Raw genomic sequence first — 11,996 nt, forward strand, 5'->3', positions numbered from 1 at the left:
ATTTTGGATGTAATAAAATGAACAGTTTTGGCAAGGGTTGCAATAAAAAGACTATTTTGCCTTTTAATTTTACAGGTGAGACGGGATATCTTAATGGAAGGACTACGACAGGTTGATTTCTAAACTCGGAGGATCACGAATGCTCAATTTGAACGTTTAGGACTAAAGGTGGCGAAACCACCAAACTCGGAGGACCTTGGCTGGTATTTACTCTAAAAATAAAGTGAGATAGGGTTAGTGATATACCAATTAACATTCATGATATTCAAAGATAAAGGGTCAAATTGATTACTGATTTCAATAATTTAGACTCGAATTTGAAATAAGCTAATAAGCACTTTCTTGATTTGTCCATTTCTATCTCTAGCTTACTATATAAAAGAAGACTAGCTTTCCATTTAGGGTAGTATCTTCATTAACTTGATTCAAGAGCGACTCCAATATAGAAAAGAAGATTGAATCTTTCTATCCGATATGAATACATTGGGCATGAATTCAAGATGCAAATTGAATAGGAATGAACCTCATACAAACTAATGGCGGTTAAAGGATTTGTAATATACTCTTTGTGGGTACCGGTGATCGTCTCCTCGGTTGTTAGGTTCAGTTTTCATCGTCGCTTGAGTCAAACTCCTTCATTGATTATTTTTATTTCATGTAGCTTGGCCCAATGCCTTCCACTTCACAAGCTCGGCTCGTCAAAAATCTGATCTCGCTAGGGTGGTGGCCCTGAGGCTCATCTCCTGATAGTCAACGGGAGAACCTTATCAATCAATGTCGTAGTGAGTCACATACATCAAATTTGAGTTTTTAAACTCAATGGCATCAACATTAAAAATATAATGTTGCCAAGTCATTTAGTCTTTTTCCAGCCAAGGACTAAGGGACATAACTCATAAGTATAAAGTCATACAACACAATATTAGCCTCAAATATCAAATCAAATACTTAAAATAACTGAAATACTAAATAATAGAAAAAGAATGTAGGAAATAACTCAAATAAGTATGTTAGAAATAGAAGTTAAGAAGATAATATATACAATTGAGATTTAAAAAGGATATAAATTTTTATCTTTTTTTTTTTCAAATCTTTCAAGTTCATCTATATTTCTGAGATGGGTTGATTGCCAACCTCAACCAATCTTGTAAATGCAAGAGCCTCAACGATTTTTGGAGTTAGAGAATTCCTAAAGGCATCTAGCTAGTACGTACTCATTGATACTAAATGCTGATTGAGATGCAATTGTAAATATATGCAAGGAAATTTGGCTTTGGGTCAAGGAAACACGAAACAAGGATCACCAAAGAGTTGGTCAGAGTATATTGACAAATTCGTTGTAGTCTAGTTGGCTAGGATACTCGGCTCTCTCCCGAGAGACCCGGGTGCAATTCCCGGCAACGGGCAGAATTGTTGTTTTATCCTCAGTTTTGCCACTTCTAGCCAGCTTGATGAGCTTCTGTAGAATCCTTAGATGTTGGGAAGACTGAATTGCAGTGGTTGATGATCAACATGCATATGAAAAGACAACAGCTAGGTGTATTATTGCAGCAAACTGAAGATTAAGAAGTAAGAAGAATATTATAGCAGTGAATTTTGTAATAAGAATACTGAACATACATATGGGATATCAAGTATTGCTGTATTGGATTTATATATGTACATTTCACATCATGTATAGAGCTACAACTAATATATATCCTCATTTACAAAATTTATTGAGATTAATATCAGCAAACTAGCAATTCCTGATTTCGGAGTAACGGAGGAGCTGATGAACACCGATGAGAAGTAAGTGAAACAAGCAGTGCATTCTCAAGTTGTAATACCCACAACCTTATAAATAAAATATATATATATATATATATATATATATATATATATATATATATATATATATAAATATATATATATATGTTTAGTAAATGAGGTCAACAAGTCAAAGCTTATTAAAATTTGATATTAGATAAAATTACTAAATTACCCTTCTCTACCCTTAAAGATTAAGGAATCTCTTGGTCTTGGATAAAGATCTCTTTTAAAAGAAGATAAGGAGAATTGACTAGAGAGATAGGGGAAGGAAAAATCTTGAAGCTTTGATCTCCATCTTCTTCAAGTTTAGGTCTCAGGTCTCAAGTTATTGGGAGTATTCTAGGTGAGTTTGATCTCCATTTTTTCACTCTTTTTGAGTTGGGTTTATCATTTGACCCCTAAGATTAATGTTTGAAAATATTAGGGATTTTGACAAGGAGTATTTGGGCGAGTTTAATAGCTAAGATTTGGATGTTTTTAGGTAAGTGGTTAATTCTTCTCTCCTTATTTTGCAAAACCCATATATTATCTATTTTGGAATCTCTACTACTTTGAATACCCATTTTAGGGTTAGTATGAGTTAAAAATATTTTGGACTATAATATGTTTTTTTGGGTTTGAAAAGCTAAGCTAAAGTCTGGACTGGAATTCTTATGTATTTTGGAGTTTGGACTAAAATTGTGTTTGGGTTTGTTGGAACTGTGTTTTCGGAATGAAGATTAAGCTAAAATTCTGTCTGAGATTATCACTGTGGGTACTGATGGTATATGGCTGCTGTGCTTGTGGTGGTTGGTCGTGGGTTCGATTCTGCCTGCAGTATGCCTTATGTTTGTTTTCTATATGCATTATAGAACTTATAAAGGAAAATTATTTGTTTAAAGTGAGATTCGAACTCTTAACCTCATGTATATTAATTTAAGTTCTTTCCACCTAAGCCATTTCAATCCCTTTGAAATTATTTTGGTTTAATAAACTATTATATAATTTTTAAAGAGTTATGTACTAAGAAAAAATTATTATTTTGAGAATGATTTATACCTTGCATATTTCTTAGTTTAATAAACTTATTATCTATTTTGGAAATATGTACTTTGTTATGTGATTTTAAGGAAATGATTTTTGCTACATCGGGCTATTTGATTATAAGAACTATTTTGATTATTTCATCAAACTCATGAGGCAACCTACATTTTTGTTGTTTGTTTTGTTTGGCTTGGAACGTTCCTAATTGCTCATTCTGAATCGTCGAGCTTGACTCATTCCGAATCGTCGAGTCTTTTGAATTATTTGTTGGAACGTTCCATCCGGCTCATTCCGAATCGTCGAGCCTGACTCATTTCGAATCGTCGAGTCTTTTTGGGACCATTATACTGATAATGGCATGTGCGGCCACTGAATATAATGGTGGTTGTAGGTTGCCAATGGGTCATATGGTAAAGGAATGATTGGTGCTTTTGAAAGTATTGTATTATGAAATAATATTGATGCCCATGTAGCTAAAGTTTTTCGTTTTGGGAATTTGTGTATAGTATGATGGAAGTATGTTATGATTTTGATATAATTTAAGGATTGAGTTTTACATCTAGTTATTACTCTAAAGCTTTTTGTATTATATTGGGGCTACTTGATCCGGGGTTGAGAGGAGTATCACTTACTGGGCATTAGCTCATTATTTGTATTTTTCTCATGTTTCAGAGTAGTTAAGGACATGTGAATAGCACGAGCACAAGTGGTGGGGTCTCGAAGGTGACTTTTGAAACTTGGAGACTTAGTCCTAGTTTTGGAGCTTATCATGGATTTTTGTTTATTTAGACTTTCCCTTTGACCCTTTGTATTTTTGGTAGACCATTGTGCTTGGTTTTGGTGCTTGTGATGCATTTTGGATATACTACTCTTAATTATAAATATCTAATAGTGGATTTGATGAGTTTTTGGGAAGAACAAGTCGATTATATTTTGTAATTTTGGGTTGTGGAATTATTGTATATTCAAGAGTTATTATGAAGATTCTGAGAGGTATGTATGGTTAGGCTTCGTATTGTTACAGGTCTTCACGTAACGATACGGCCGTGTCATGTCCTAAAAGTGGGGCGTGACAGAGTGGTATCAGAGCCTAGGTTTAAATCCTTAGTTGGTCAAGAAGTTAAGTTTGATTTTTTGTAAGATTAGGCTTTAACCTAGCGGATGATAAGTTTAGGCTTTGGGCAAATTTTGGATGTGGTTTCCTAAACATTTTCGCTAATGTGGTCATACTTTCTCTATTTTGAATTTAAGGAGTATTGCTTTACAAGGATCAGAGGGGGTGTTCCTAAATGTGGTTGAGCTCATCGAGTTAGGCTGTTGTTAAATGTGTCGCCTATTCGAAATGTAGTTGTAGATGTTTTTGTGTTGTGTGATTCAAGTTCTTCGCATTATTTTATTTATGAGAAGTTGCAAAGGATTTATATTTGCAAGCTAAGAAGTTGAGTGATCATTTGTATGTTAATAACCGTATGGGGAAGATGGTGGTGACAGATACTTGGTTTCAAGATTGTCATCTACAAATTAATGGGAGTGATGTGTCAATTGATTTAATTCAGCTCGATATGCAGGATTTAGATGTGATATTAGGAATGGATTGGCTATCCAGAAACTATGCCACATTGATTGCGCTCGTTGGAATGTGGTGTTTCAAATTCCTGGACAATCTATCTTTACTATTGGGACACTTTCCTAGGAGTGGAGTGTTGGTTTCGGAAGTGCCATTGAAAGTAATTTCTGCATTGAAAGCAATTTCTGCATTGAAAGCTAAGAAAGAATTGAGAAAAGGGTGTAGCGGTTTCTTGACTTATGTAATGGATACCCACCAGAAAGAAGTTGAGTTTGATGATATCCCAGTTGTTAAGGAATTTTCGGATGTGTTCCTAGAGCATTTACCTGGATTACCTCCAAATAGAGAAATTGAGTTTGAAATAGAGGTTCCCGAAACTACTCCAATCTCAAAGGCCCCTTATCGCATGTCACCGTCTGAGCTACGTGAGTTAAATGTGCAATTGCAAGAATAGCCTGATATGAGATTTATTAGACCTAGTGTATCTTTTTGGGGCGCACTAGTGTTATTTGTGAAGAAAAAGGATGGTAGCTTGCGATTGTGTATTGACTATTGGAAATTGAATAAAGTTATTGTCAAGAATAAGTATCCTCTACCTCACATAGATGATTTATTTGACCAATTCAAGGTGCTAAATACCTTTCAAAAATTGATTTGAGATTAGGGTACCATCAATGGAAGGTTAATGCTAGTGATGTACCCAAGACTACTTTTAGGACCCGGTAGGGCCATTATAATTTTTTTTGTGACGTCGTTCGGGCTAACAAATACTCCTGCTATTCTTTATGGATTTAATGAATAGGGTCCTCAAGTCATTTCTGGACAAATTTGTTGTGGTATTTATTGTTGACATTTTGCTATATTCAAAGAGTGAGGAAGAGCATGCTCAACATCTAAGTACCATCTTGCACACTTTGAAGGAAAATGAATTGCATGCCAAGCTAAGTAAGTGTGAATTTTGTAAGAAGATATCTTTTCTTTGTCATGTAATTTATGGAGACGGGATTTCTGTAGACCCAACTAAGGTTGAAGCAATAACACATTGGCCGAGACACACTAATGTTACAAAAGTAAGGAGTTTTTTGGGTTTAGCAGGTTAATAACTATGCCATTATATTGATTCGGTTAGCTCGGAAGGGTATAGAGTTTAATTGGGATGAGTAGTGTGAGAAGAACTTTCAAGAATTAAAGGAAAGATTGGTTAGTGCACCTATCTTAACCATACTATATGGGGAATAAGGATTTGTTATTTATAGTGATGCATCAAGAAGAGGATTAGGATGCGTGTTGATGCAAAATGATAAGGTGGTAGCCTATGCCTCTTGACAATTGAAGTCCCATGAAGTTAACTACCCCACTCATGACTTAGAACTAGCAGTTGTGGTATTTGATTTAAAAATTTGGAGGTACCTGTATGGAGCATCTTGGCAAATATTTACGGACTATAAGAGTTTGAAGTACCTCTTTACCCAAAAGGAATTAAACATGAGACAACGACGATGGTTGGAGCTAATAAAAGAATATGACCTTACTACTAATTATCATCCATGTACAGCTAACATGGTAGGCTGGTGCTTTAAGTCGTAAGTTTTCCACGGTTAATGTGATAGTGGTGACTACTCAAACCCAATTGTTGAAAGATTTTCAAGATTTAGAAGTTGAGGTTATTTTGCAAAATAAGCAAGGAGGGATATTGGCAACTATGATTACAAAATCGATATTGTTAGATCGCATCAAAGCGGCCCAAGTTTTAGATCCTGAGCTGATTAAGATTCGGGAAAAAAAAAATTCAAGTGGGTGACCCAAGAGAGTTCGGTATTCATGATGATGGATCCCTATATTTCAAGTCCCGACTATGCATTCCAAATGATGTTGAGATAAAGAAGGATATTTTAAAGGAGGCCTATTAGTCTCACTTCTCGGTACTTCCAGGTGCTACCAAAATGTATAAAGATATGAAAAAATAATTTCTGGTAGAGCAGTATGAATCGAGAAATTGCTGACTTGGTTGCTAGATGCATGATATGTCAATAAGTCAAAGCTGAACACCAAAGACCTGTAGGATTATTGAAATCCCTAGAGATACCTCAATGAAATTGGGAACATATATCTTTGGATTTTGCGATTGGATTACCGAACAGTCAGCATGGGGAAAATACAATTTGGGTTATTGTGGATCGACTAACTAAGGTTGCACACTTTTTACCCATTAGGAAGACAACTTCATTGAATGACCTAGCTGAGTTGTATGTGGATGAAATTGTAAAGTTACATGGTGTACCTGTTAGTATAATATCTGACTGGAACTCTATATTTATGTCAAAATTTTGGAGAAGCTTACAATGAACCATGGGGACTGAATTAAAATTAAGCACTGCATATTATCCACAAATAGATGGGCAAACAGAGAGGACTATTCTGACCTTGGAAGATGTGCTTCAAGCTTGTGTCTTGGATTTCAAAGGTAGTTGAAGTAAATACTTAACTTTGATTGAGGTTGCACATAACAATAACTACCAATCGAGTATAGGAATGACACATTTTGAAGCTTTATTTGGAAGGAAATGTAGATATCCTTTATATTGGAATGAAGTTGTAGAAAGAAAGATCTTAGGGCTAGAACTTGTACAATGCACAGTTGAGAAGATTCAATTAATTAAGAAAAGAATTAAAGCCTTGCAAGACAGAAAAAAGAGCTGGGCTTACTTGAAAAGAAGAGAATTGGAATTCAAAGTTGGGGATTTGGTGTATTTAAAGGTTTCACCAACCCGAAGAGTAATGACATTTGGAGAGAAAGGGAAATTAAGTCCACGTTACATTGGACCATTTGAGATTTTGAGTAGAATTGATAGTTTGGCATATGAGCTAGCCCTACAACTAGCTAGAGTTCATAATGTATTCCATGTATCAATGCTACGAAGGTACATTGCAGGTCCGAGTCATGTGGTGGAGTATCAACCATTGCAAGTTAGAGATGACTTAACTTATGAAGAAGTACATCCTCGCATCATTGACCAAAAGGAACAATTGTTGAGGTCCCGATTAATCCCCTTGTTAAAGTGCAATGGTAACATCATACTCCAAGAGAAGAAACATGAGAAAAAGAAGATGATATGAGGATAGATATCCAGAACTCTTCAAGTTTGAAGGTATGCAAGTTTCGAGGACGAAACTTATTTTAACGAGGAGAGATTGTAATACCCACAACCTTATAAATAAAATATATATATGTTTAGTAAATGAGGTCAACAAGTCAAAGCTTATTAAAATTTGATATTAGATAAAATTACTAAATTACCCTTCTCTACCCTTAAAGATTAAGGAATCTCTTGGTCTTGGATAAAGATCTCTTTTAAAAGAAGATAAGGAGAATTGACTAGAGAGATAGGGGAAGGAAAAATCTTGAAGCTTTGATCTCCATCTTCTTCAAGTTTAGGTCTCAGGTCTCAAGTTATTGGGAGTATTCTAGGTGAGTTTGATCTCCATTTTTTCACTCTTTTTGAGTTGGGTTTATCATTTGACCCCTAAGATTAATGTTTGAAAATATTAGGGATTTTGACAAGGAGTATTTGGGCGAGTTTAATAGCTAAGATTTGGATGTTTTTAGGTAAGTGGTTAATTCTTCTCTCCTTATTTTGCAAAACCCATATATTATCTATTTTGGAATCTCTACTACTTTGAATACCCATTTTAGGGTTAGTATGAGTAAAAAATATTTTGGACTATAATATGTTTTTTTGGGTTTGAAAAGCTAAGCTAAAGTCTGGACTGGAATTCTTATGTATTTTGGAGTTTGGACTAAAATTGTGTTTGGGTTTGTTGGAACTGTGTTTTCGGAATGAAGATTAAGCTAAAATTCTGTCTGAGATTATCACTATGGGTACTGATGGTATATGGCTGCTGTGCTTGTGGTGGTTGGTCGTGGGTTCGATTCTGCCTGCAGTATGCCTTATGTTTGTTTTCTATATGCATTATAGAACTTATAAAGCAAAATTATTTGTTTAAAGTGAGATTCAAACTCCTAACCTCATGTATATTAATTTAAGTTCTTTCCACCTAAGCCATTTCAATCCCTTTGAAATTACTTTGGTTTAATAAACTATTATATAATTTTTAAAGAGTTATGTACTAAGAAAAAATTATTATTTTGAGAATGATTTATACCTTGCATATTTCTTAGTTTAATAAACTTATTATCTATTTTGGAAATATGTACTTTGTTATGTGATTTTAAGGAAATGATTTTTGCTACATCGGGCTATTTGATTATAAGAACTATTTTGATTATTTCATCAAACTCATGAGGCAACCTACATTTTTGTTGTTTGTTTTGTTTGGCTTGGAACGTTCCTAATTGCTCATTCTGAATCGTCGAGCTTGACTCATTCCGAATCGTCGAGTCTTTTGAATTATTTGTTGGAACGTTCCATCCGGCTCATTCCGAATCGTCAAGCCTGACTCATTCCGAATCGTCGAGTCTTTTTGGGACCATTATACTGATAATGGCATGTGCGGCCACTGAATATAATGGTGGTTGTAGGTTGCCAATGGGTCATATGGTAAAGGAATGATTGGTGCTTTTGAAAGTATTGTATTATGAAATAATATTGATGCCCATGTAGCTAAAGTTTTTCGTTTTGGGAATTTGTGTATAGTATGATGGAAGTATGTTATGATTTTGATATAATTTAAGGATTGAGTTTTGCATCTAGTTATTACTCTAAAGCTTTTTGTATTATATTGGGGCTACTTGATCCGGGGTTGAGAGGAGTATCACTTACTGGGCATTAGCTCATTATTTGTATTTTTCTCATGTTTCAGAGTAGTTAAGGACATGTGAATAGCACGAGCACAAGTGGTGGGGTCTCGAAGGTGACTTTTGAAACTTGGAGACTTAGTCCTAGTTTTGGAGCTTATCATGGATTTTTGTTTATTTAGACTTTCCCTTTGACCCTTTGTATTTTTGGTAGACCATTGTGCTTGGTTTTGGTGCTTGTGATGCATTTTGGACATACTACTCTTAATTATAAATATCTAATAGTGGATTTGATGAGTTTTTGGGAAGAACAAGTCGATTATATTTTGTAATTTTGGGTTGTGGAATTATTGTATATTCAAGAGTTATTATGAAGATTCTGAGAGGTATGTATGGTTAGGCTTAGTATTGTTACAGGTCTTCACGTAACGATACGGCCGTGTCATGTCCTAAAAGTGGGGCGTGACACAAGTTGTCTAGATAAACCTCGGCTAAGAAGTGAAATGATGTAGTCCATGAAGACTGCATCACATGGTAGTGTAATTGGCCCATCGCTTGGAAGTCCAAATTCTTCTTCAGACATACTTAAGAGTTGCCTAATGATATGATTCTCGAGATATGATAGAGGGACAACAAACCGCTTCTGATCAGCAGTGTAGATAGTGAAATGACCCGCAGAAGAAATACTGCAGCTATCTGAATCATCATATAGACTTGGAAATGAAATCCTCTTTCTTCGGATGGCAGCAAATTTCTGCCATCTTCTGGCCAGCTTAATGAGCCTCTTTGAACTGATCATGATATTAACTTAGAAATTAAATAGAGATCGATCAGAGAGATTGAATGGAAGAGATCGAATAAGATTTAATTTTGTAGAAAGCTTGGAAATTGGGTAGAATTGAATGAATTGAATTTCAGTGTTTGATGAATTATAAGGAAGTGATGTATTTAAAGTGATGAGGAGGCTAAGACAGTCTTTAAGCTGTTGAGGAGGCAAAACCACATGATTGACACTGATGAGGAACGTAACCACATGGTTGTATGGGGCCTTTTAGCTTCAACCAGAAATATATATATATATATATATAAATGAGGAACCACATACATGGTTATGCTTACCAAATTAAATGGCCAAATTCCATTTAATTTCTTCTCTCATTTGGCTAGTTTTCTTGGAATGACACAAGTAGTTGAGCTTTCTCTATATGTTCAATTTCATTGATGCATGTGGGGAATGATGTTCAAAGGCAGGTCTTTATCAACAAAGTTGTATGTATAATTTCATGATGACAAAAATGTGTGGTAATGTTTCTTATCTTTCTAGCTGGCTGCCCATCCATCTAAATTATTTCTCTTAAATTAGCCACTCAATCCACCTCCCAAACCATCTATATAAACACATATAGATCGAATTGAATTGGTATTCACCCCACTCAAATAATTGCTTAAAGAAGAAATTAAACATCCCAGAATATAATGGCGATTAGTATGACTCGCATTCTCCGTGCTAAGCAGGGCCTCAGAAGGTCTTCTTCAAGAACAAACAGAGAAAGTGAGGTTCCTAAGGGGCACTTTGCAGTTTATGTTGGTGAGAGCGAGAAGAAGCGTTTTGTCATTCCAGTTTCCTACTTGAAGGACCCTTCTTTCCAAGACTTGCTGTGCCAAGCTGAGGACGAATTCGGATTTGATCATCCAATGGGTGGACTCACAATACCTTGCTTGGAGGATACGTTTCTTGACATCATCTCTAGCTCCAGTAGATCTTGAGATCGAGACTACAAACAGCTTAATTAGCTAGATTAATTAGTGGAGACAAATTTTTGTAGAAAAGATCATATCAGATCGAGTTTTATTGTACAGTTACTTGTTTCCCTTAGCTTTTTGGTTGTCTCCCCAGGATAATTATTGACAAAAATACAAACACATTATTTTAATTAGCAGATCGAGAAAATTTTAATTTTGCACAACATCAGAGATTTCTTGTAACATTTATTTCTGTCCATCGATCTTCAGATTATTTCCCTTAGAAATGATTATGGTATAGTAATACCTTAGGAGATAGAGAGAAATTGAATGGAAAAGAACTAGATCTGTAGAATCCTTAGATCTTGATGCATAAGAAAGTGATCTATTATTGAAAGTGATAAGGCTAAGACAACCAGAATTGAATTGAGGCAATAGGCAATGCCTCGTGCTGCCTAAATTGAAAGTGATCTATTATTTGGTTTTGACCCATAGTTGAACCCTCTCATTCATTTCCTTTCATATTTTCAAGTTTGGATTCCATCATTTCACATTCCATTTTACAGGGTAATAGATAAGTTTCTACTTCTTTCTATCTCATTCGTTTATGATATTCATGGATTATACTTATGTTTATGCTTAATATGTGTGGGTAATTAATTTATGCACCTGGGTATATATTCATTTACTAATAATTTTTCTTTCTAAACATGCATTTGCATTCATCAAATGATCCTACTGTTGATAGTACAACCCAATGTGCTCGATGGATACCCCTGATCGGGGACCCCAGTCCGGTATGCCCCAGGGCAGTCGGGTGGTTATGATTGGTAAACTTAGTAGTGAGGACCGCATGCATACCCCTCGTTCGGCACCTTAGTCGGCTCGGTTGTGCGACCAGACTAGGCAGTCGGGGTGTCCCTGACCGAGTGCGTATCTCAAAGGCGGTTAGGACGGATTCAGTGGAGACTCTTTCCTTGGGCAATAATGAATTTCCTTGACCGACCAGACTATATAGTTCATTCATTCTGGATATATAGTTCATTCATTCTGGATATATAGTTCAAATTATGCACAACACAACGCCGTTAACGG

The 11,996-nt window shown here is 35.4% G+C and overlaps 2 protein-coding genes across 2 annotated transcripts; one reads left to right on the plus strand and one right to left on the minus strand.

Moving 5' to 3' along the window:
• Positions 1 to 1,625: 1,625 nt before the first annotated feature.
• On the minus strand, positions 1,626 to 10,026 carry LOC109193648 (auxin-responsive protein SAUR68-like). The gene is made up of 2 exons (XM_019344502.1): positions 9,631 to 10,026; positions 1,626 to 1,820 (listed from the first exon to the last, which is right to left on the minus strand). Exons 1-2 carry the CDS (start codon positions 9,955 to 9,957, stop codon positions 1,731 to 1,733), a joined length of 417 nt encoding a protein of 138 aa, XP_019200047.1. The 5' UTR covers positions 9,958 to 10,026; the 3' UTR covers positions 1,626 to 1,730.
• Positions 10,027 to 10,606: 580 nt separating this feature from the next.
• LOC109193650 (auxin-responsive protein SAUR21-like) lies at positions 10,607 to 11,144 on the plus strand. The gene has a single exon (XM_019344503.1). It carries the CDS (start codon positions 10,635 to 10,637, stop codon positions 10,923 to 10,925), a length of 291 nt encoding a protein of 96 aa, XP_019200048.1. The 5' UTR covers positions 10,607 to 10,634; the 3' UTR covers positions 10,926 to 11,144.
• The last annotated feature ends 852 nt before the right edge of the window (positions 11,145 to 11,996 follow it).

This window comes from Ipomoea nil, unplaced genomic scaffold (assembly GCF_001879475.1).
Source record: "Ipomoea nil cultivar Tokyo-kokei standard unplaced genomic scaffold, Asagao_1.1 scaffold1900, whole genome shotgun sequence".
In the NCBI taxonomy this organism is placed as follows: Eukaryota; Viridiplantae; Streptophyta; class Magnoliopsida; order Solanales; family Convolvulaceae; genus Ipomoea; species Ipomoea nil.

Coding starts and splice junctions, on each gene's coding strand:
- LOC109193648 (XM_019344502.1), bottom strand. CDS start 9,957: ATGATCAGTTCAAAGAGGCTCATTAAGCTGGCCAGAAGATGGCAGAAA. Junction 1,821..9,630: donor GCCGAGGTTTATCTAGACAA/CTTGTGTCACGC, acceptor TGGGTATTACAA/CTTGAGAATGCACTGCTTGT.
- LOC109193650 (XM_019344503.1), top strand. CDS start 10,635: ATGGCGATTAGTATGACTCGCATTCTCCGTGCTAAGCAGGGCCTCAGA.